At 45.8% G+C, this 25366-nt stretch overlaps 1 protein-coding gene across 2 annotated transcripts in view; it reads left to right on the top strand.

The window, feature by feature from the left end:
- Window positions 1-23669, top strand: part of LOC147642102 (E3 ubiquitin ligase BIG BROTHER-related-like) — a 45173-nt gene extending 21504 nt beyond the window's left edge. For both annotated transcript variants that reach the window (XM_086802918.1, XM_086802926.1), the window contains exons 4-7: window positions 19251-19283; window positions 19511-19632; window positions 23110-23218; window positions 23345-23669. In XM_086802918.1, coding sequence (XP_086659044.1) covers window positions 19251-19283; window positions 19511-19632; window positions 23110-23218; window positions 23345-23392 — 312 coding nt within the window. In that variant the 3' untranslated portion in view covers window positions 23393-23669. The remainder of the gene's footprint in view (window positions 1-19250; window positions 19284-19510; window positions 19633-23109; window positions 23219-23344) is intronic.
- The last annotated feature ends 1697 nt before the right edge of the window (window positions 23670-25366 follow it).

Below are 25366 nucleotides of genomic sequence, written 5' to 3'. Positions count from 1 at the left end.
GTTTATGCTCTTGCAAGAGCAATACATCCATAGGTCCACCTTTGACTGCACAATGAAGCTGGGTTTTTACAATTTGTTTCCGCCGATGCGGAAAAAAACCCCCAAGACCCTGAATGTTCCAAGAGACAATCCTCATCAATGTTCCAAGAGACAATCCTCATAAGGACTCAGAGTAGGAACGACCAGATCTTGTGGTTGACGAAGGACCCCCTTTAGAGGCGGAAGTATGTCTCGCATAGGTAAGGGAGGGAAAATCTGACGATGTAAACCTTACCTCTCTCTCCCACTCCGGGAAAAAGCCAGGGCTAGTCCTCAGAACTGGAGAGATACCATGACAATGCGAATGCGCAACATTATCCTCAAGGGTACAAGCATCCTGTAACTGTAATGCAGCATCCTCCTGTGAAGGATCCAGATCATTTGCCTGCAAAGCCTTATCCTCCAAAGACGGATGAACATCCTGTGAGGCAAGAGCTGCATAGGGGTTAGGGTGCTCCACAAGGGGTGTGGGTGAAGGGGCAGGTACGGGGGTCCGAGGGTGCTTTCCATCCCTAACCACAACCCAATGCTGTGTGGTCTGCAATGGCAAAGGAGCAACTGGAGTCTCGGCATCTGCAGAAGGCCTCTGATGGGCAGGCCCATTCCGCCTCCTAGCATGGCCTCTCGATCTGAGACAATCTCTAGCAATGTGACCGTGTCGACGACAAATCCGACACTGGTCAGGTCTGCCTGCAATCTCCATCCTCTGGCAGAAATGAGATCCGTCATGTCTCTGAAGCATAACATGATCATTAGTAATCGATGGATCAAGAACAAGCACAAGGACCCGAGGTACACCATCAAGAGTGGTGGTAACGGCTGCGGAAGTTGAGGCGGGAGAGCTCGGAAGGGCTGGTACCTCTAGAACCTAGCCAAAGGATGCCCCTATGGAAGCTAAAAGCTTCCAATAGGACCAAGGAAGAGCAGGGAACCGTAGTGAGACCAGGGTAAGGCGTTGATCCTCCGCCGCTGGATCAAAGCCCACCTGGTACTGAAAGAAGAAAATCTTCTTAGGACCAAGAGGAAAGGGGTTGCCAGCCAAAACCTGAGAAGTAGCTTCTGAAGAATGAAAGTCCACTTGGAAGAAGCCTCGACCAAGCAAACGAGTATCCTGAAAGTGCACAATCTGCTCCGAAAGGAGAGCTGCTAGAAGCCATTCACGGGCTTGTGAACGAGAGGGGTGGGAACCATAAACTCTCGCAACAAGGGTGGTTTGGACCTCAAGGTCAATGTCATGCTGAAGAGAGGTGAGCTCGTCTTGTGAAAAATTGATGATTCTCCCGGCCAGTGGGGGTGACGAAAGATTGGCTGCGGCAGAAGAAGCCATAAAGCCAATCAAGAAAAGTGGGCGGCCGACTTGAATCCAGATAAAATTGCTGTTGAAAAAGAGGCGGGTGTAGAGGGGGGAGCAGAAGGGCACCCCCTCTGCAGCTCATAGTGTGCAAGAGTCTGAAGAAGATAAGTTGATGAAGGTGCAACCATGGATCCTCCAGCACTGCGAATATTGGAATCTCCTCGGAGAGAGCACCCGCCAACCTTTCCTCAAAACAAAATGCCACCACGAACAGCAAGGAACTTTGCTTGGCTACGAATTCCCACACGAGTGTGTAGTGAACTCCAAGAATAGATGATAAGTTGTTGGACACACCGCGCTCATAGTCCCCAACAATGGACAAAAAACACATCACGTCCCAAAAGCCTTGAACAATGAACTTGGAATAGATCTAGTTCACTCTCCCGCCCACAAGCCTCCTGTGGTTGGAAGCACATGGGGGGAACTGCATGTATACTAGAGAAGTACACCATCTTGGTCGTCGTGAGCCAGAAGTGCCCTAGGAGCCCTATATGTGTTACTAGAGGAATATGTATCACTGTCGTTTGTCGTGTCTTTGTCCTTTTTCTAAGATGAAGACTTGCCCTTGGTCTTGTCCTTCTTCTTGGACAAACAATCCTTGGAGAGATGTCCACTCTTCCCACAAGAGAAGCAGCGACTCTGACCTTTCTTCTGAACTGTGCAAAGTGCCTGGTCAGAATTGTTGAGAGACACCTTCATCTTACCGTGTGAGACTAGGATGGACTCTTCCTCCAAGAGTAGGGAGCTAAGATCATCAAAATCCAAGTGAGTGGTTGTGACTTGGCACCGAGAAATCACATCATACTCCGGGGGAAGCTTGGTGAGGATAAGTGCAACCAGCTGAGCAGAGGACAAAGCAACACCCATTGCGAGTAACTGGTCATGGATAACCTTGACCTTCATGAGGAACGACTGCATGGAACTGCTACAAGAAATAACAAACCGTAGAGTTGCCCTTGGAAATTGCCCTCATCGACGAATATAGAGCAAAGAGATCCTCCAATTTAGACCATACCTGATGAGCACTTGGTGAGAGTTTGCACAACTGGTGAGACCTCCTATGTGATGGTCTACACAAGCACTGAATGCGCCTTCGAATCACGTGAGTCCACCTCCTAGAGTTCTGAGGATGCTCGGGCTTCTTCTCACTGCCCTGAACAATCTCCCACAAACCCTTGTGGATGAACCAGATTGCATTTGTAGCTTCCAATGGGCAACTTGTCATCCTTGTTCGTACAGGGGGGAGCCATATCCACAGCAACAAAGTACACAAATCTCAGCTCTCCAAAACTCCTGTCGAGTGCTTTCCAACAAAGCAAGGCATTAGGACCATACAGCCCCCTCAAATCTGAGAGAGAAAGAGGTTGGACAGCAGCAAAACAGTTCTAGAACCACCGGGAACCTCCTACCAGAAGGGCAGGGACTCATGGAGGAAGAAGAAAATGTAGTGCTCCTTGTTTGGCAACACCTCATGCAAGAAAATCACTTTCAATAGATGTTGAAGCAGAAAACGCAGCCACAACTTCACACCTTGCTTCTGTAGAACAAAACGCAGCCTTGAGGGCTGGCCGACAGCAAGAAGATGGCTGGAACAGCAAGGTACACAGTAACGTAGAATTGTTGATGCTGATCTGCAGCCAGGAGAAGCGATGGAAGCAAACGCACAGCACAGAAGAAGATGGTGAGGAGATTGCAGTAGGATGGAGCAGCTTGAACCTAAGCGAGTGATACCATGTTGGAGAATGCACAGGCAGAAGGATAAACTGAACAAGAGAGAGCTTGTGGACAAGATCACCTTTTATAATAGCAATGAGCTTTACAATCGGAACAGTCAGCAAGAGATGTTGAACAATGTGCAAGGGATTTGGATGGTGAAGTGAAAATGGGGAGACTCCTTATATAGTGAATATGGGAACTAGTCGGCAGCCCCTAGGAGCTGGCCGACTGCACCACGACCAGCTACACATGAGAAAAATAGATAAAAGCCTATAAATAGGCACTGCCCAAAAACACTGAGATGCACAAATTCTAACAACCACGGCCATGACATCAGAAGTGTACCATGACTTTCAGTAGTTCAGACGACCTCTCAGAGACGAAGAATTTCTTGGTTGGAGAACCAAGAGGGAACAAGACCAAAGAAGGGCTCAAATGTTTGCAGATTTCATCAAGGATTGAGTCAGTGAAGTCGAAGGAGTTGAAGCTGCTAAAGTCTATCTTCAGGCCAAAGGAGTCACCATTGTAGAAGGATCTAGAGCTACCCATTCTATTTCTTATGGAGGAGACAAGGAAGCTACTCGTAGGCTTCCTCTCTCAGATGCAGCTTCCTGGGGACAAGTAAGGAAAGGAAGGCAAAGAAGCCAGAGAGATCGGAAGATCATGAGATTGACATTATGCGATGAAGTTCGACGAGTGGTTTGCAGTGGTGTTTAGGCCATTGCATGTTTCAACAACGAAAGGCATGGAATCTTTGTGGACCAAATTTGAAATAGAACTCTTTTGAAGCATTGAGACTTTATGCTAGCAAAGGACCGGTGTTGGTTATTGTAGACGTTTTTGTGGTTGAACATGATAAGATTGCATTGGAGCAGTCTTGAACCAAGAAGGCCATGCTGTAACTTATGAACGTCAAAGACAACAAGGTAGCAGATGCATTATCTCGGAGACCCCTGAGCCATGCAGTTTCTATGGGTTACCATATCAATTTCACTTTGATGAATGATCCTTATGCTTCCAAGGAGGATTTCAAAAGATGTTTTGGAATAGATTCCAGAACGAAGATTTGGTGACTTTTTATTTCATCAAAAAGGGTTTTCTTATAATGCAAACCCGCTTATGTGATTTTGAGGCCAAAAGTTACCAAGTCAAGTTTGGGAGAAGCTACTTCTATTGGCCTAGTAGAAAGGACATTAAGCTATACGTTCTAGAATGTTTGGTTTGTCAAAAGGTTAAGATTGATCGACAAAAGCCAACAGGATTATTGCATCCATTGAATGTCATATGGGAGAATATTGCTATGAATTTTTATATTTGGATTGCCAAAGTCAAAGAATGATGGTATATGAACCTTTTTAGGTTACCAAGAAGATCAATAGTGTATGCTATTGGTTGGACCGTTCAGATCACTGAAGGATATATAATGACTTCCATGACAATTTATGGAAACCATGTGTAGGGTTATTCCCACAAGAGCTTGTATTGAAGGATCCTGTTGGGGTAAAGGCATTATGCCCACCCTCATAGTGTGTACTAGCCCATGTGTTTTATAGTACATAGTACACTTAGTACATTTAATGTACTAAGTGCACTATGTGTACTAGTGCAATATACATGTGTGATAGGGGAGTCACACACACACACTTGCTTGAGTTGACTTATCCCCACAACTCTCTCTCTCTCTCTCTCTCTCCCTTCTTCTCTGTGTATGTCTCCCACATGAAACCCTAATTAACTCTCCCATTCAACTGGTATCAGAGCCACGGTTGTGTCCGTGTGTGTGCGGGTGTACAGAGCCATCTTCATCGCGAAGAAGAAGCTCGGCTATGGAGCCTTGAGCTTGGCACGAGCAGAGGAGCTTTCTGGAGCACATGCGCTGCAAACACTTGAAATCGACTGTGGAAGAGCTACGGGCAGAATTGCAGCGATGGAAGTTGCCTGTGCGCAGAGCTGTTGAACCATTCGCAGGCAGGTGGGCGGAAAGAGAAGGGCAGTAGTTTAGCGGCGCTCAGCTCATCCATATTGCTATCCATATTGGCTGGCTACTAGGCGAAGTTGGCGGCAACAACAACGAGCGAGCACCCGTAGCGCGAAGGGGAGGCAGGCGAGCGAGGAGTTCTACGCGTAGCTGGAGGAGTCGGGAGAGGCTCCGTTCCATCGGCGCCTTTGGTGCTGCGTTCCATCGTCACCGACCTCACTAACGCAACTCGCCTCAACAACTGGCGTCCTCGCATAGATATGGCGTGAGCGAGGGTCTTTTGGGTGCTCTTCTTAGAGAGCTGCTGCACGATGGCGATGGCCGCTGCTGCGACTGTGTGCAAGTCGTCTCAAGCTTCCCGTCTCCTCCTACAGTCTCGCTTCTCTTCAGCCAACGGTTTCTCCGCCACCGCCACCGCCGCAGCGCGCTGCGACCATTTCTGCAATAGCAGCACCAAATTCATCTACCCCTTTTTTTGCAACAAAAAATCAGAAATTACAAGGTATTCTGCCTCAATTTTTTTGGGATTTGCAATTGAGCAGGTACAATCACCAATTGAGTAAGTACAGGTGCCAAATTGCTCAATTTTTTGAGCAAAATTGGCAAAATTGGGTGACTTTGGTCACAATCAGGATCAATTTGCAGGAAATTGGATGTCAAAATTTGGGGCTTTTGATGTAATTGTGCAATTAAGCATTCATACATGCTGTATGATGTGAGAAATCGCACATTCGGGCAAAATTGCAGCAAATTGCAGTGCAAATCAAGGGGCTTTTGTGCCGATTGGATTGATTTGCATGCAGGCACTCGCATTTGATGCTTTAGGCAATGTGTTGATGCCTGTCAAGCACTCAATGTGCCTGTAAATCAAGGGGCTTTTATGTACTGGATGTATATGTGGCTAGGGGGAAGCATTGCGAAGACTCTGGATGCCTTCATGTGCGTCAATGTACCATGTATGATCAGAAATTGATCTTAAATCAAGGGGCTTTTCAAGATTTTATGCTTGTTGAGCTTGGCAAAGCAGCAGGCAAGACTTTTATGCCTTGAATCCTCAGAAATCAGCTTGCAGTCAAGGGGCTTTTGCCCAATTTCTGTTCGGGACTGTTGTATGCAGTGTTCGGGACTGTAAAAGTCTGATTTTCACTCATTTGGACAGCCAGGAGAGCATTTATTGCTACTGTACCTGCTGGTACAGATTTGGTACAGCTTTGTACAAGTTTTGGCATGGCTGCACATTGATTTGAGTGAGCAAAAATCTCAATTTCAGCTGCTGTACTTGTCGGTACAGGTTTGGTACATCATTGGTGAGCACTTAGTACTTCTGTACAGTACTTTGGAAGGGGAACAGAGCACATTTAAGGTGCTGTCCTAAATCTGCAGCAACCAGATTTTAGTGATTTCATCACATACAGTGGGAGAAAGGTTGCATTCTTGCTTCCGCAGTGGGAGATAAACTTTGGGAGAACAACTGTGAGCACTTTGTGTGCTTTGGTGCAGTGTTTGCACATCTTGCAGGGAGTCAGGCATTGACTGTGACAGGTTGCATATTGGTATGGCAACCACAGGTGAGAGCTCTTCATTGCTTCACATCAAGAAGCTTGAAGGCTCAAATAATTATGACATTTGGCAAACCCAGTGCTATAATGTGTTGCTCCAGAAGAAGCAGCACAAGCCCATCAAAGAAAGGGGTGTAAAGCCCGCTTCTCTTACTGCTGAAGAGTGGGAAGATATGGATGAGCTGGCAAGATCTACTATCATGTTGTCTGTGTCAGACTCTTTACTTTTCAGCATTCGTGAAGAGAAGACAGCTTGGGGAATGTGGCAAAGATTGCAGGACTTGTATGCCCAGCAAAGTGCCTCAAGCAAAGTGTATTGGTTGAAGAAACTCATAGGTCTTTAGATGAAGGAAGGGGCGTCTATGGCAGCCCATCTAAATGAGTTTAATGGTATTGTCAGCCAAGTTATAAATCAAAAGTTGGCAATGGACGATGAGTTCAAAGCCACTTTTCTCTCATGCACTTTGCCAGAGAGTTGGGACACATTCAGGACAGCCACTAGCAATTTGAATGCTATGCTGTCATATGCAGATGTTGAGGGTGCTCTTCTTCAAGAAGAGATGAACAGGAAAAACAACTCTGTTGGAAAGTCCAATGCAATGAATGCACGTGGGAGATCCCAGCAAAGGGGTAAAAGCCAAGAACGGGGAAGGAGCAAGTCTCGCTCCGAAAAGGATTTGGAATGCCATTATTGTGGCAAGAAGGGACACATCAAGAAACAATGCTACAAATGGAAAAATGATCAAAAGGAAAAGGGAAAAGGCAAAGACAAAGACAAAGATGAAGCCAAAGATGTAAAGCCAAAGGGCAAAAGTGGAGTCAAGATTGAAGAAATCAATGTGTCACATGCAGGTGACAGTGAGGATGAGGTCCTATTCACGTCTTCACTTGATGCCCATTCACTTCTTACAGGAGATGGTCATGGTATGCACTCATGGATCATTGATTCAGGTGCCTCCTTTCATGTCACAGGTTGCAGAGACTTGTTTGTCAAGTATACTGCTGGCAATGAAGGAGTAGTTTATTTGGGTGACAACCATGCATGCAAGATTCGTGGCAGAGGTGATGTGAGGCTTGTGTTTTCAGATGGCTCACAGCTTATGCTCCATGATGTCAGGCATGTGCCTGAGATCAAGAAGAACTTGCTTTCTACTGGACAGCTTGATGATGCTGATTATGTTACCACATTTGGTCGTGGAAAGTGGAAGATTAGTAAGGGCTCACTGGTTGTTGCCAGAGGCTCTAAGGTGGACACTCTTTACTTCATGCATGCTGGTGTTTGTCACCATGCTAATGTAAATGCAACCGAGCTGCCGGAAATCTCTATGTGGCATAGCCGGTTGGGACACATGAGTGTCAAAGGAATGGAGCAATTGTCTCGTTTGGGTTACTTGCCTTCTCTAAAGTTTTCAAGTTTTCAGTTTTGTGAGCATTGTATATATGGCAGGCAACTGCAGTGCCCCCACAAGAAAGCTCTTGGACAGAAAGATGCTCAGTTAGAGCTTGTGCATACAGATGTATGTGAGATGCCTCAGGTTTCTTTGGGAGGGGCAAAATATTTCGTGTCTTTTATTGATGATGCCACACGCAAGGTGTGGGTTTATCCTCTTCGTTTGAAGAGTGATACATTCTCAATGTTTGAGAAGTTTGTTGCTCATGTTGAGAATCAAACTGGCAAAACACTGAAGGCTTTGCGTTCCGACAATGGTGGAGAGTATATGTCCAAACAGTTTCAGGACTTTTGTGATGCTAAAGGCATCAAGAGGGAGCTCTCTACTCCTTATGATCCTCCACAAAACGAGTAGGACCATTCAGGAGAAGGTCCGTTCTATGTTGTCACATGCTGCGTTACCTCATGGTTTTTGGGCTGAAGCTGTTATGACAGTCTGTCACGATTGTGACGTGTTTATATATCAGATTCTCTCTTCATTGCTGATTACTGTTGCAGATACAAAGAGTTACCAGCCAAAGGGAACCCCTACCCTCGACTGGTTGCGACTCTTCATCAAAGGATGTACCTCTTCATCGAATAGCCACATCTCTTCGACGAATGGTTGTATCCCTTAGTGAATGGTTGTGCCTCTACATCGACTGGACACATCCCTTAGCCTAAAAGTTGTACCCTTTCGTCTAAGGTCATGTCCTTTCATCAAAGGACATGCCTCTTCAAATGTGTCTCTTCATCCCCTACATAAGAGACCTATTGTACTCAGTTTAATAACAACAAGTCAATTCAATCTTGTCTCAAGTGTTCTCCTGAAGGTTCTTGTTCTAAGTTAATTACTTAAGTAGTAATTAGTACACAATATGCAAGATTAACAACATAATCCTCACAGTGGTATCAGAGCAAATTTTTTCCTACCCGTGGGTTGTGAAGCCCTCACCCTCTCCGCGGCACTCCCTCATCCACTCCTCACCCCGGTGTTGTATGGAGGCGGAGGAAAGATCTTCTGACCCGCAGCAGATGCCTAAAGATTAAGCCTCGCTGAAATTTTTTCCCCATCCCAACCCGATGGAGTTCTTGCAGCCGTCCCCCTCTGCCCGCGCCCTCGGTGGTCCCGTGAACGCGCCTCGCGCACCCGGAGTCACCGCCCTCGCGCCTCGTACCTAGACGGGTCCTTGCTGCCCTTCGGCCTTCGTGCGTGGCCGCCTTGCAGGCTAGTTCCACCCCTGGCGGTACACCTACGGGCGCTCACTTAATGTCCTTGAAGGTTCGGCATGGCAGTGTTGGCAATGCCATGTCCCGCGTGGGGCGTGGAAGTGCTCAAACTAGCCCCCTCCATGTTCCTTTTACCCTTTCGGAGCCTCTCCAAGTGATGCACCCCTTAGAAGGGACACATCTTTTAAAACATGCCCTTTCACATTAAAACGGCATGTTTTATAAAAGAAAAAAAGTGACCCTGGACTTTTTTTTAAAAAAAACCTGACCATTGGGCGCCCTCTCCTCTTCAAAAAAAATAAAAATAAAATTTCAGCCCCCCTCTTTGACACGCGAGCATATCAGCCTCCTTTCCGCGTGCACGAAAACAGCCCCCTTCCCCGTTTGGGTGCGCCTCATCAAGGACCAAGCCCCCCCCCTCTCTTCGCCTCTGCCAGCGTGAGCCCTTGCTTGCTGGAAGCAGCTGCCGGTCGTGAGCCTAGTTGATACATGCAGGCTGCCGACCAAGCGCCTCATCGCCGATTCGCCACCTTTTCGCTTTGCTGACGGCGCCCCTACGAAGCGGCGCACCCCTTGCTGGCCGTCACCTTACACCTAAACTCAAGCTTATACTTAAACCTTTATACACGTGGCTTCCACCAGCCACGTGAGCAGTCGGCAGCCAGCACCCAACGGCCACCCGCCAGCGAAGGGCAAGGAAACCAGCCGCCGACCAGCGCACATTAAAAAAAAAAACAAAGGAGTACCCCACGGCCAGCGATCAGCACAATCTTTAAAAAAAAAAAAACCAACAGGCGTGCGCTAATGTGAACCGGCACCCCCCCTTTCCGTTGGCGATTTGGCAACCAGACCCCCCAGGATGCAGCCCTCTTCATGTACGCCTCTCTTGTCTCCAGCAATGGCTTTCTTGGCATGCATTTTGACTACCTTTCACACTTCTCCGGCTACCTTGTCTATTTCGAAGGTTTCTTTGGCGCTTATGCTCGTGGTAGCACATGTTCCATTGAATGGTTCTTACTAGCGCAATCAAAATGAAGGCATTTCAACTACTCTTGAAGCCTTCTCTGGCAACCTGTTCGTCACACTTGATCCATGGTGAGCCAAAGCCTCCTCAAGCTCCCGGCAAGCAACTTCTCGGCGTACAACACCCACAACAGGTTTCTTGTCCTCAGCACAGTTCTGTAGAGACCACCAGACATGAAATACCTTCGTTCGAGCCTCTGCATGCTCGTCGCAAACATTCTCAACATTACAACAGTTATGAGAAAGATCCATCTTTGAATCACTATCAGCAGAAGCCAAAGCAGCAATATGAAGCTTTCAGAAGATCTCCCCTTGAAGAGTCATCAATCTCTTCGAAGTGGGCTCACATAGTGGCACATATTTGCGACCCTAGTCGAGTACTCGGTCGTGAATGCCGCAACACTGGACAAGTTCCCCCTTGCGAGCCATGCCATGCTCCTCCTACTCTGGAAGCCTTAATACCCGCTGATAAAGCTGAAGATTCAAGAGGTTCTGGTTCATGTGTGGCATCCCAAATGCACACAACTTCTTTGGCTGTGGTCCAGGCAAAAACAAAAGCCTTGTCACCGCCCCTGCAGAATGAAGTCTTTGTCTCTTACACAATAACCGATGCAGTTGCAATGGTGAATGAAGATTCTTCAAGTCTGAAGACTCCAGTTCTTACCTTGAATGGTACAAAGAATAATTCTCATACAGACTCTTGCAACATGACTTCAGTTGTTACAAATAAATCTTTGGACATAACTTGTTCCGAGAACAACTTTCTAAGCAAAGAAAACCATATGGAAGATATTTCTTCTTCATCTACGACAACCTTTGAAGACATCTGTGTTACAGACAAGCCAATGGAATCCCTTTCAGATTTCCAAATGATGGTCACTACCCAAATGCAAAGTTTGGTAACACAACCCTTGATATTGGAGATTCAAGACAGTTTGCTTATGGTTTCTCTAAAGGCAAATGAAGATTCAGTCTTTTCTTGGACAAAGCTCGAAGTTACCAATGATGTTAACAAAAGTTCTACTCAAGTTACAGATATGATTCTCGTGCTTTTGGTAAAGATGAGACAAGTTGCAGATACAGTTAATATTCAGTTTGGTATGTGCAAGATTGTTATGGTCAACAATAATGCCATGACATGGGATCTAGCAGCTAGAGCTTTGGATGCAGAAGCAATTCAATCATTTCCCTTCTTCCAGAGTCTCAACAACCACCCCTGGGTTTTATTTTAAATGGGAGGGAATGTCACGATTGTGACGTGTTTATATATCAGATTCTCTCTTCATTGCTGATTACTGTTGCAGATACAAAGAGTTACCAGCCAAAGGGAACCCCTACCCTCGACTGGTTGCGACTCTTCATCAAAGGATGTACCTCTTCATCGAATAGCCACATCTCTTCGACGAATGGTTGTATCCCTTAGTGAATGGTTGTGCCTCTACATCGACTGGACACATCCCTCAGCCTAAAAGTTGTACCCTTTCGTCTAAGGTCATGTCCTTTCATCAAAGGACATGCCTCTTCAAATGTGTCTCTTCATCTCCTATATAAGAGACCTATTGTACTCAGTTTAATAACAACAAGTCAATTCAATCTTGTCTCAAGTGTTCTCCTGAAGGTTCTTGTTCTAAGTTAATTACTTAAGTAGTAATTAGTACACAATATGCAGGATTAACAACATAATCCTCACACAGTCGTTCATCTTATAAACAGGTCACCTAACACGAGGCTTGGTGGGAAAGTGCCAGAGGAAGTATGGACAGGGAAGCCTCCGTCATACAAGCACTTGAGAGTGTTTGGTTGCGTTGCGTACGTGCACATACGCAGGGAAATGCGCACCAAACTTGATCCTAAGTCTCACAAATGCATATTCCTAGGATATGGTGACAAAGGTGAAATGGGGTATAGACTTTGGGATCCCGTGAATAGAAAGATTATACGCAGCAATGATGTCATTTTTGATGAAACATGCATGTATAAGGAGCCTGCAAGGCAACAGGAGCCTGGCAGAGTCATATCTTTGATGATGATGGACATCATGGACAACAACCAAGGGCTGTAAATCAGCCATTACAGCAGCAAAACCAGCCCTTAAATGGTGCTGAAAATGGTCCAAATGGACAGCCAGAGATGGCAGAAGATATCCCTATGGATATACCACAGTTAGAGGAGATACCGGGCATGATTTTTCAGCCTTATGGCATGGAACAGGAGCCACCAATAGGTGATATGCAGGCTGGACAGCAACCTGCAAATGATGGTCATTGGGTACGGAGGTCCACTAGACCCTCCAGAGCCCCTGACAGGTTTGTTCCAGGGGTTGACTACTTGATGCTCACTGACTGTGGGGAGCCCTCATGTTATAAGGAGGCTTTACAGAGGGCAGCCAAGGCTCTATGGGAGCGTGCTATGAAGTCAGAGATGGATTCTCTGCACAAACATGGAACATGGAAGTTGGTGCATTTGCCTGCAGGCAAGAAGGTTTTGCCATGCAAGTGGGTTTACAGGCTCAAAGTTGCACCTGATGCAAAGCCAAGATACAAAGCCAGGTTAGTGGCTAAGGGCTTCAAGCAGGAATATGGTGTGGACTTTGATGAGATCTTCTCTCCAGTGGTCAAAATGACCACACTTAGAGCTGTATTAGCTTTGGTTGCTCATGATGATCTGGATTTGATTCAGATGGATGTGAAGACTGCTTTCCTTCACGGTGATCTCCATGAGGAGATATATATGCAACAGCCAGAGGGTTATGCAGTAAATGGAAAGGAGAAGCTTGTATGCAAGCTGAAAAAGAGTCTTTATGGGCTCAAACAGGCACCAAGGGAATGGTATCATAAATTTGATACATTCATGAAATCACAGGATTTCAGGAGAAGTGACATAGATCACTGCTTATACACCAAGAAAGCTTTGAATGGCAGTCTATTGATCCTCATCTTGTATGTTGATGATATGTTGATTGCCGGGAAATCTCGTAAGGAGATGGATGCCTTGAAGAAGAGGCTGCATCAAACCTTTGATATGAAGGATTTGGGTGATGCAAATCACATTTTGGGTATGCGGATACTTCGGGACAGAAATCAGCATGTGTTGTATTTGTCTCAGAAGGAATACATTGGCAAAGTTTTTCAAAGGTTCAATATGGATGGGGGGAAGAAGACTAGTACTCCTTTGCCTCCATATGTGAAACTCAGTGCTATGGACAGCCCACAGTCAGATAGTGGCAGGGCTGATATGGCCAAGATTCCGTATGCTTCAGCTTGTGGCAGTCTCATGTATGCCATGGTTGCTACTAGGCCGGACATTGCATTTGCAGTGGGAGTGGTTTCTAGATACATGGCCAACCCTGGCAAGAAGCATTGGGAAGCAGTGAAAGGTGTCATGAGATACTTGAAGGGCACACAGCATATGCTTTGGCAAACAGGATGCATTAGTGCATGGTTACACGGATTCAGATTATGCCGGTCATCCAGATAACCGGAAGTCTACTACCGGTTATGTGTTTACATTCACAGGAGGTGCTGTGTCATGGATATCCAGGATGCAGAAGTGCACTGCCTTATCTACTACAAAGGCCGAGTACATTGCAGTCACAGAGGCTTGCAAGGAGGCATTATGGCTATCTCGGTTAGTGGTTGATTTGGGTTATACAGGGGATATTCCATTGTTGCATTGTGACAGTCAGAGTGCCATCTAGTTGGCAAAGAACCCTGTCTTTCATGCAAAGACGAAGCATGTGGATGTGAAGTATCACTTCATCAGAGAGGTGATAGAGAACAAGCAAATTCAGCTTGTTAAGATTCATACGGATGACAACCCGGCTGATCTGTTGACAAAGAGTTTGCCTCCGGAGCGGTTTGCTCATTGCAGACACTTGATGGGCATTGGATGAGGCTAGTTTCAGCCTTGATATGGCCAAGTATATTATCATGTACATGCTGATTTTTCTTTTCCTTTACTTAAGGGCACTTTGCCTTTAAGTGGGAGGTTGTTGGGGTAAAGGCATTATGCCCACCCTTATAGTGTGTACTAGCCCATGTATTTTATAGTACATAGTACACTTAGTACATTTAATGTACTAAGTGCACTATGTGTACTAGTGCAATATACATGTGTGATAGGGGAGTCACACACACACACACTTGCTTGAGTTGACTTATCCCCACAACTCTCTCTCTCTCTCTCCCTTCTTCTCTGTGTATGTCTCCCACATGAAACCCTAATTAACTCTCCCATTCAGATCCACCGAGGGTGGAAGAGCGAGAACAGATTGAGTTTCATTTTGTGAGAAAAAGAGGAAAGACAGAGGTTAGAAAGTTCCTCATGCACTTTGGGAATTATTCGCTATTGAATGCGAAAGGGATGCGAGAGGAGTACTTCTAGGACTATCCAGATATACTTCGAGTTTATGAGGAAGTGGTTGGTTCAGATATATTTGAAGTTCAGGTATATGGACGTCTTGCGATCAAGAAAGATTCAAGAGGGAGGGATTGTACCTCTAGCCCTCTTCATTGTATATATATATTGGACTAGAATTGATCATTATTCTGCTTTTAATGATTACTTGGACATGCTCTAGTTTGGGTGGCAACGATGCGCGATAGCCCAAGGAGCAAGATTTGTATTTGGGTGACAACAATGCCAGATGACACATTGGACGGCAATGATGCTCGAACGAGATTTGTATTTGGGTGGCAACGATGCTTGATGACCCATTGGACGACAACAATGCCCGAACAAGATTTGTATTTGGGTGGCAACTGTCACCACCCTGGACATTTCCCAGTCTGAAAGGGGTCTGGTGGACTCCAGGATGTTTAAATATTTGGAAAGTACAAGCTTTGGGAATGGGGGATTATCCTAGAATACAAAGGACCACACTCCTAAAATTTAGGAGAGTTGCTATTTTTGGCCCGACTCCGATGGAAATTCTGTTCGTGTCATTACATCTGGAATTGAGCAGATACCAAGAGTTGGCAAAGTGCCTATGACAGATCGTCTACCAGTTGGGATATTTTTAGAGGTAAAGATTATGGAAGGACCCATCTCTTAGATTGGGACATGTGGCAAGAAAGTGGACCAAAGTGAGACAAGTGGCCTGACACTTGTTAGAAAAAGGATCAAAGTGAGACAAGTGGCCTCACACTTGTCACTTCAGCTATTGTGTGGCTCTCCACTTGTCATCGTAGCCTTCTCTTGCCATTTTAGCTCATGGGAGTATAAATTGGAGCCCTCTCTCTTCATTAATGGAGGCTCTCTTGCTGCACACTAGCCTCTACCACCGTTACAAGCTGCCCTAATGATGGCTACTCTCTTTCTCTCTCTCTTGAAGGCTGCCCATGAAGAATACCGGCTGTTGGGGACTGTTTTGGAAGCTTCCATCGCGAAGGAATACTCAAGGCAAGGGTATTTAATCATTTATTATGATTTCTAGCCATTGTACTTGTTGTACCAGCATTTGTACTTGCTGTACTTGCTGTACCAGCCCTTGTACTGGCTGTACCAACTTCTGTACTTGTTGTACCACCCATTGTACCGACTGTACCAGCTTTTGTACTTGCTGTACCTACTGTACCAGCCACCGTACCGGCTGTAACAGCCACTATACCAGCTGTACCAGCCCTTGTATTGGCTGTACCAGCTTCTGTACTTGCTGTACCTGCTGTACCAGCCACCGTACCGGCTGTACCAGCCACTATACCAGCTGTACCAGCCCTTGTGTTGGTTGTACCAGCTTCTGTACTTGCTGTACCTACTGTACCAGCCACCGTACCGGCTGTACCAGCCATTGTACTTGTTGTACCGGCTGAATGGAGAGTTGTACTTGCTGTACCCTTTCTATTGCATGAAGACCCGTGGTTTTTGGGGAAGAATCAGTACCCACACGGAGGTATATGGATTATATTGTTGGCTCGGCATTTCTACAGCCTATGTTCCGGCTTGGTAGCCTTGTGTTGGGCTGTGTTATGGCATTTGTATAGGGATAATCCGGCATCTCCCGTGGGGAGAGTAAGGCCCTCAAAGCTTGTACATGATATTATTCTCCTTGGGTAATAAAATACTCCAAGGGGGGGGGTCGGCCCATTCCGACCTCTATGCGGTGTCACACGTGCAAGCTTCATTTTCAGCATTTGTGGATGTTTTGTCCAGCTTTATGTTTTATGCAAAGTGATGATGGATATGTGTTAAGGCTGTGGTCATGTTTAAGTGTTTTAACATGCATTGATGGTATCAACAAGTGTGTAAAAGGCCCTAGTCCCCCGGGCACCCGCCGCGAGTTACAGCAACGATGCCAGATGACCCATTGGATGGCAATGATGCCTGAACGAGATTTGTATATGGGAGGCAACGACGATGCCAAATAACCCATTGGATGACAACGATGCTAGATATCTTGGACTTTACAGTCAGGCGGTCCTAGTGACCAGATGGCCCAGATGACTATATTGGATTTCATAGTTGGGCGGTCAATGCGACCTGATGGCCCATATGATTATTGATGAATTCTCGGGCGGTCCTAGTGACCAGATGGCCTTGAGCGAATTCTCGCGGTCCTAGTAACTAGATGGCCTTGAGCGAACTCTCGGGCGGTTCTAGTGACCAGATGGTGCAAATGACTGTATCGATTTCATAGTCGGGCGGTCAATGCGACCAGATGGCCCAGATGACTATTGATGAATTCTCGGGTGGTCCTAGTGACTAGATGGCCTTGAGCGAATTCTTGGGCGGACCTAGTGACCAAATGGCTTCAGCAAACTCTCGAGCGGTCCTAGTGATCGGATGGCCTTGAGCGATAGTTTGAGCAGTTCCCCTCGGGAGCTAGATAGCTCAGCATGGCAGGACAATCCATGAACAGGAGGATTATTACTTGTGCACTGCAAATTTCTTTGACTTTGTGATGTGTGGACAATGCTTGGATTTATGGTATGTGATAGTCCACTGGGCTCCAGACTACCTAGCCAGTATCTGGAGTACCCAGTAGACGCGAATGATGCATACTTGTTTGTTGACTAGTTTTTGTCTAGTTTTTGCAAAAGGTAAGTATGCATTTATTATATCAAACACATGTGACAAGCCCTAAAGAAGTACCATCAAGAACAAAGCCATTCATCAAAGATAAGGCATAGAGATGTTGCCAGATGAGCAGATGACACACCAGATATAGGGAAAGCCCAGGTGCACAAGCTCACCCGATAGGGCTAGTATTGGGAAATATTTGAAATATATGGATATAGTTGATGTACTTGGGACACATGGATATACATGGAACATATAGATGTACTTGGAACACTTGCAGTCCACAGTTGAGGACAACTGCGATATAAGAGGGAGGGATGTAACTATTTGGTCCTCCTAGCTCTATTTCACATGATGGAAGCCTTGCCCGGACACCAAACAGGTAGAAGAAGGCATGGAGACAAGGACCATAAGGTTTGCTTTTGAAAAAGCACCATTTTTTTGGGTCAAAAAGTAGGAAAAAGCAAAAAGTCAAACTAGGTTAACTGCGAGCTAGGGGCACCATTGGCAAGAGGAGACTCAACTGGACCGAAAATCTAAAAGCCGCTTTTTCAAAAAAACTGCTCCAGGGCCAAAAAGCAAGGCCCTGAAGTTAGAAAAGCAAAGTTAAAGAACTTCGACAAAAGTCAGTAATATTTTATTATAAAGTGGAAAGCAAAAGGAAAAAGGAAAAAGCAAAAGCTTGGTTAAGCTTTTGGCAAAAAGCAAAGCCCTCTTCTTCAAGTATAAAAGGGCTTAAACCTCTCTTGCAGCATCATGAACAAGATCATTGAAGGGGTGACAACCATCATCAAGCTTTGGAGTTCACCATCATCAACTTCATCAAGATCGTGGAGATCATCCTCTTCATCACCATCATTCTCAACAAACTGCTGCTATTGCCTGTACTGCTACTCCTATGGATTGAACCACCTCAGCCGGCTGCGCCACCTGTGCCGCTGCCCTAGAGCCGCCACTTGCCAATTGCTTCACTTGCTCTGCCGCCCACCAGCTACGCCACCTGCGTCACCAACCTGGTTACGTCGCCTACTGCGGGCTATGCCACCTACGCTGCCGCTTGGCTCCGCTGCTGTCGCTGCCGTTGCTGCGGCTGCCGCTCGGTTCTGCCACCAACCAGTTCCAACATCGTCACCGCCGTCCTTGTGTGCCATTGCCGCCTAGTGCCGCCGCCGTCGCCCCTGTGCGCCGCCACCGCCACTGGCTCTCAGTCGCCACCACGGCTCAAGTTTTTCTCAGCTTTCCGGTGGAAGACCTCCTAACAAGATTTGGATTAGAACTTGGACTTGGACTTGGACTTGGTTTTGGATTTGGACTTGTACTTGGACTTGGACTTGGACCTAGACTTGGATGTGAGTTTGGACTTGGATTTGGATTTGGATTTGGACTTGGACTTGGACTTGGACTTGAGTTTGGATTTGATTTGGACTTGAATTTGTATTTGGACTTGGACTTGGACTTGGATTTGGATTGGATTCAGACTTGAATTTGCGTATTGGATTTTTTACTAGCCCGGTGAGAGATACTTGTGGGTCATCCCTCTGGTGTGCTTGGCATCAGAGATCTCGGTGCCTCGACATCGACTCCTTGGGTTTCCACACCGACATATTTGTTTGATTTTTTATTCATTGGTTGTATTGATCCTGGCCAGCGTGCTTGTGGATTGTTCTTGAATAAATTCCTTCCCCGCTCAGTGTGTACTGTGCAAGATCCCTATTCCCTTCTCCCCCCCCCATCTTTCTCTTTATCTTAACTCTCGGACACGTGGTTGAATCTATCACGCCATGCCCCACTAGGCTTACGCTTGAAAGACTGCAAGTGCGGCCATGCTTGTGATGAATGTAATCTGCATTTTGGTAGCAGTTTGAATCTTTATACTGAGAATGCTGTGGTTTTTCTCGTTGGCAGGAGGATATTGACCCGGATTCGATGTCATACGAGGTTTGCTTCTATTCTTTTCTTGAATAAAATGTCATTTTAGGTTGACAAGTCAAAGGCGGCTTGCGTAATTGAAAAGACCTTGTGGATTCTATTGAAGAAATGGAGAGTTAAAACTTCACGCGTGAAAGGCACACCTAATAACCTAGATCTGTTTAGATTACTCATTGAAATGTTGGTTTGCTGGGAAAAGGTTTCTATAAAGCTGCGAGATTCTTTCGATTTCACAGGAGCTGATGGGTTTAAGTGAAGCGCTTGGTTCTCAAAACCAGGGCCTCACTCCTGAAGAGATCAACAGGCTTCCAGTGAAAAAGTTCAAGAAGTGTTTTTTTCGAAGCAGCAAGGATGAACAGTAAGTGTTTAACTTTCTTTCCTACCCTTACATCTCTGAAAAAATCACCTCAAACAATAGTTACAATTCAAGTTCAACAAGATTTGAGGTCAACAAGTTGTTAAGACTGTTTGATGGTGGTAGATCTTGATCAATTGACGCATTCAGCTGGATAGCACTAGTAAATTCACGAGGGTGGTCTTAACTATTTATCTTGGCTTAGAAGCACTGAATTGTGTCCCCCCCCCCCCACCCCCAAAATAAATAAATAAATAAATAAATCAGTTTCATGTGCATATTGCCCCTCCAGACAGAAAACGTCCCCTCTTGATTTTCTGCCTTCCATTGATGAATTCACGGCCGGCCCTTCCCCTCTTTTACTGTGTTGTCCACCGCCGCACACCTTGACATCCAGCCCCTCCCCTTCTCTTATTCTGTAAGTATTCTTGTCTGCCCTTTTGGCCCAAAACATTTACGCTTTCTACTGCAAATGGCCAGTAGCCCTCAGGCCAACTTCGGGTCCACCCACCACTGCTTACACATGGACAGCCTGCTACCTGCAGCTGGCCAGTGCTGTTTTTCTGTTTCCTGGTTCTTGGGCTGCAAACTGCCCACTCAAGTTCACCTTGCAGTCTGAACGGAGATAGGTGCTGTAAAACGCTTGTGCCTATGTGCTAGGGTTCTGAGAGATGGAAAAGAGTGCAGCAAAGTCACACATACTGCACACATGAGTCCTAAACAATTGTTTGTATGTACAAGAAATAGTGTTACATGCTCGGGTAGAGAGCAAACTGGCTGGCTTCAGAGAGTAGAGAGGACAGTCGATTGAGCTTCGTGCGCTGAGACCCCCCCCCCCCCCCCCCCCCAACAACCCCCCACAACACCACCCCCCCCCCCCAGCCTGAGCCCCGCGTCCTTCCACCTCCCTGTGCTTTTTCGTCTTCTCCGTTCTCCTCCGGCAGCATCCTCAGCTAGTAGGCAGTTTTTTAATCGGCAAGTCTTGGCCTCTTCTGGTCTTCGCCCGCAGGAGGACTCCATGGCAGCCGCTCCATCATTCCCGACCGAGGCCATTGTTACTTGCTTATCTTTTTCTTAAACGGACCTACAGGCTATTGCGTCTTGCTACGACTATTGCATCCCTAGAGGCCTCCACTCTGGTATGGTAGCCGCCCCACGTGCGGACAACTCAAAGATCTTCAGGCTAGCCTCCTTGGTGGACCTGCAAAGATCATAGACATTCATCCTCTGGGGCATGGCTACTACTAGGTTGAGTTCGACTTGCTAGAGGTGTCAGATCTTGTCATGCAGCTGAGCCCCATTGCATTGCGCACGGCCCAAGCCTTCTTTGCACAGTGGCAGCCCCCGACTTTGACCCTGCATCTGACCCTCTCGCTGGTGTTTCAGGCTTTCCCGTGACAATCTGCTTCCCAGGCCTCAGGAAGGAATACCTTCCTCTTCTCTCGGTAATCGGTGGAGCCATTGGGAGAGTGATGGAATCCCCACCCACTACCGCTTCGTCCCTTGCACGGGCAGCCGGAATTCCATCCCTCCACATCTATATCACCTTGCCGGAGGCAGTGTCCCATGTCATGTCCATTCCTTGCCTTTGAGGAGATCCCATCATTTAGCGAGTGGAGTACTCAGGCCTTCCCAGCCAGTGTTTCATTTGTAGGAAGATGGGACACCTTGCCAGAGCTCGACGTCATTCCAGGAGACTGCCTCCGGTGGTCCCCCCGGGCCCCGTTTAAAGCCACACCAGAGGGTAGAGAGAGAGGCAGGCCCTTAGGCAGCCGAGCACTAGGACCTGACCACGGATGACTTTGTTGCCAAAGAGTGGCGAACAGTTGGCCAGGGCCAGGGCCGTCAGCTGACTAGGCGCGCACCAGGCTGGCAGAGTACAGGAGGGTTTGGTTCTATCAGAGAATCATTTCGAGGATTTATCACAACACCCACCCGTTGGTGATGGGCCCCCTCCAGTCACTACGAGGGTCCCTCCAGCTCCTCCGGTTTGGTGGTCGCTTTCCCGTTGAGATTCCTCCTCCGGTTTTTAGATTCTAGTGAGGCCAGTTGGCCCTCCACATAGGCGGGCATGCTGTTGGACAACCTACAGCTGGGCAAAGTCAATGAAGCAAAGGAGTAGGTGATGAGGTCATCGCACAAATGCTGCAGAACAATAGGCATAAACTTGGAACTTAGGAAGCAGGCATGTGGTTGTCTAGGAAACACCAACAGCAGCAGGAAGCAACCGTCCATGAGTGGCGTGCAAGTAGCAGCAAAAAGGGTTTATGGGCTTTGAAGTCCGGGAGTGAGCCACACAAGTGGGGCATCCAAGCCCACAGAGCAGGAATAATGCCATGGGTATACACATATGGTATGGCATCTCAGAGCAAAAAGTGCCCAACATAAACGGGCCCAAGCTGTGTGAGGAGACTCATAAGGAACCACCACAACTTGTGCATGACATCGGAATTGAATCGTGTGCATGTTCAAAGTCGTCTGCATAGATGTAGAGAGGTTTGCAAATGTATTTGTAGAATTTTATGTGGTGTATGCATATGATCATCAAAAGTGCTCATGCTTTAAAGTGCATTCAGAAAGTTTTTATTTGTGCTTGAAGAGTTCTTAAAAGATATGCATCTAAAAGTATAAGGGTTTAAAGGGACAAGCAAGATGAGTACATGAGTGTGGTACACGAGTGTTAAAGTGAGTATCACTTTGTGGGGTGTGTCTAGTGGGACACAAGGAGTGTTAACTTTTGAGGAGTGGTGTGATAAAAATCTATGTTTCTATGTGTGTGAGTTGTCATGGGTCCTCTGCTCAGGTCGTCCTCGGAAAAAGTTTTGTAATAAGTGCTGGACATTTATGTCAGTCTGATATGTGTTTGTACCGTCTTATGTTTTAAAAGGCTCCACTATCCCAGTTTATCCTTGTTTAGGTCCGCAGTGTGGGGGGGAGGGGGAGGTGCGTTTGTTTTAGTAGACTAATGTAAGTGAACATCATGAGTGGTCAAGCTCTTTTGGCACCTGTTCCCTAGACCTCTGAGTCTCTGTGCGTCCATGCTTATTAAGCATGTGATCCATGCTTGTTGAGCCCCTGAGCCTAATTTGCCAAGCTCACTGTCCTCTGAACCATGCTTACTAGCCTCTGAGTCTTTAGTAGGGAACATGTCTTAGATGAAGCATTAGAGTGCAGTGTTGAGCCCAAATCACAATGGCTATTGAAGGTCTATCTTGGGACATCTCCACCCTCGCTCCGAAGGGGGGTTTGTTGGGTATTTTGGCAGTGATTTGCATTCATATGCTGCCATGTGGTCCCACGCTTTACGTGCGTGTCCCATGCGTTACCCACGTGTCTCATGCTTTACAATCGCGTCCTCATTAGGGTCGGAACAACATTTTGAGGTCAGAGGTCTACATGTCATAAAGTTACTTTGCTGTCAAAGGTTTTAATGTTATCAACTCATTGAATATCTTGCCAAAAACTTTCTTTTCTATGCAGTTGTGTGATTTGCCAGCAACGGTATGAAAGTGGTGGCTACGTAATGATTTTGCCATGCAAACATCCATACCATGCAGATTGCATTAAAAAATGGCTGGAAATTAAGAAGGTGAGCAAGAGTTCTCCTCGATTCTGGAGGCAAACCCATGCTTATGGTTTCAATTTTTGATGTCTCGGTAATTTTTGAATGGTTTCTGGAATGCTAACTGATAGCATGGGCTTTTGAATCCTGCAGATGTGCCCCATCTGTAATGTTGAGGTGGTAGCCAGTAAACGGGATTAGTATCAAATTATAGAGTTGTAGTATAAAATAAAGTCCTTAATGAAAGGCAAAGCATCAAGTGAACTTAGATGTGCCCATGCGACATCAAATTATCTTTAAAATGTGAGTATTATAACTTCTACTCAGTCTAAGATTAGAAGTTACAAACTGATGCGTGATTCAGCTATGGCACAAGCTTTTCCTTACATAATAGCAGAATGAGAAATGAAAATCAGGTCAGTGAATTGATATAAACTTGAATTTCTTAGTATCAAACAGGTACAATTTTAAGCTTAAATGTTTTAGTATCAACATTTGATGTTTATGTAGTTATGATAATTGCACATAAATGGGTGAGGAGGTCAGTTATACACAAAGGTCCCCCCCACTCGTAGGAGGGACCCATCATGATCGTCAGTAAGACTTGGCAAGACAATCTTGCTTGTAAGCCTCTCAGCTCTTCCATGGGTGGGTATCCAACTTGGATAGACTTCTTAAAAGTGTTTGGGTGCACTACGAATGTACATGTACCAGATAAGGCGAGAAGCAAATTGAATCTCAAGGCAAAACAACATATCTTTAACAAACATTTCCTTGAGCAAAAAGGTTATAGATGCTATAATCCCAGTGTACGTGAGATGCTAGTGAGCATGGATGTTGTGCTTGATGGGATGGTATTTCAAGAAAGGATTCCATAGAGGTTGATGTAAGCAACAATGTGGCTACAACGAATGGATAGTAATCACATGTGCTTAGTGGACTAGAGAGATCCTCTAGTAGTGGGTCTATTGGTCAAGAAGATTCAGACAGAATGCCATAAGTTTTGACATCATTTAGTGGTACACTACAAGTACTAAAAATTCAATAAAATCACATGTATCACGAAAGAAGGAAAAAAAGATGGATCAGTCTTTCATAATGTGTGACATTTTAATTGGCATTCCTTTGTTACTGGAGATCGTGGCCTAGAGCAGAGCCTTGAAGAGGAGTGTGAGATTTTGATTGTTGTTAATCTTGTTGTAAAAAGAGCCAAAGCAGTGTTGAGAACCCTTGGCAATGATCCAGGTATATGCAAGTCTTTGAGGGTCATATATATAGTGGTTAGGTTGAGATACAATGGGTATTCATCACAAAGTAAAAGGGTCGATTAGTCACAACACTTAAAAAAGAGTTAAGAATCGCTCGAATCTATTTGGCCATGTTGGTCTAGGTACACCCACACCTCCGCAATTAACCAAACCTCATTTGTCAAGAGCATGCATGTACATGTAATTAGCGTCGTCAATGGGAACCCTCTAAGTACTTTTTTAGGTGGGGAGATAATGGCGAGCACAAATCTAGCCCATGGTACGACCCATCACCTGGAGTCGCATATCGAGTACATGCCATACAGTTTATTCTAAATTCTTCATTTATCATCGACAACTTTAACTTGTTTGTAATTGTCTTATTCGTCAATCTCGTCTACGTTAACATTTAATCTAACCATTTGTAATAGTCAAAGAAAGCTTTAAAAAAATAAGAGAAAATAATTGAGTTGAAACTTCGAGATTGGAGAAATGTACATATGGGTCATAACTTTTATTATTGACCATGCACAACAGTTGTATATTTCACTAAGGGAATCTCTTCTTTTTTTCTCAAATCTTGCACCTCATGGTACGCACATACACATACATTTGCAACTAACCTTGCTTAGATAATCCTTTTGCTACATCTTTAGGAACCATGGCGAGATGTAAGCCATGGTTCCTTCAAACATTATCACCAATATGCACTGCATCCGATAGTGGGTCAAATCTTGAATCTATCACTTAACCTTGCACACCAGCATCTTGAACCATCCACACCTCTCCAACTTGACAACATGCTTCACCACGGACCTAGGTGACTCAAGGATGTGGTCACCAATAGGAAGGGGAGTATGTTAATTACTTTGGTTAACATGGTTTCGTTTACCAAACCTATTGTAGCACACTTTGCTATCTTTTTCAC

The sequence above is a fragment of the Cibotium barometz genome, chromosome 1, assembly GCF_041138505.1.
Source record: "Cibotium barometz isolate CiBa-2024 chromosome 1, ASM4113850v1, whole genome shotgun sequence".
NCBI lineage: Eukaryota > Viridiplantae > Streptophyta > Polypodiopsida > Cyatheales > Cibotiaceae > Cibotium > Cibotium barometz.
The sequence above is the reverse complement of the archived record's forward strand: the minus strand, read 5'-3'. Positions and strand labels throughout refer to the sequence as shown.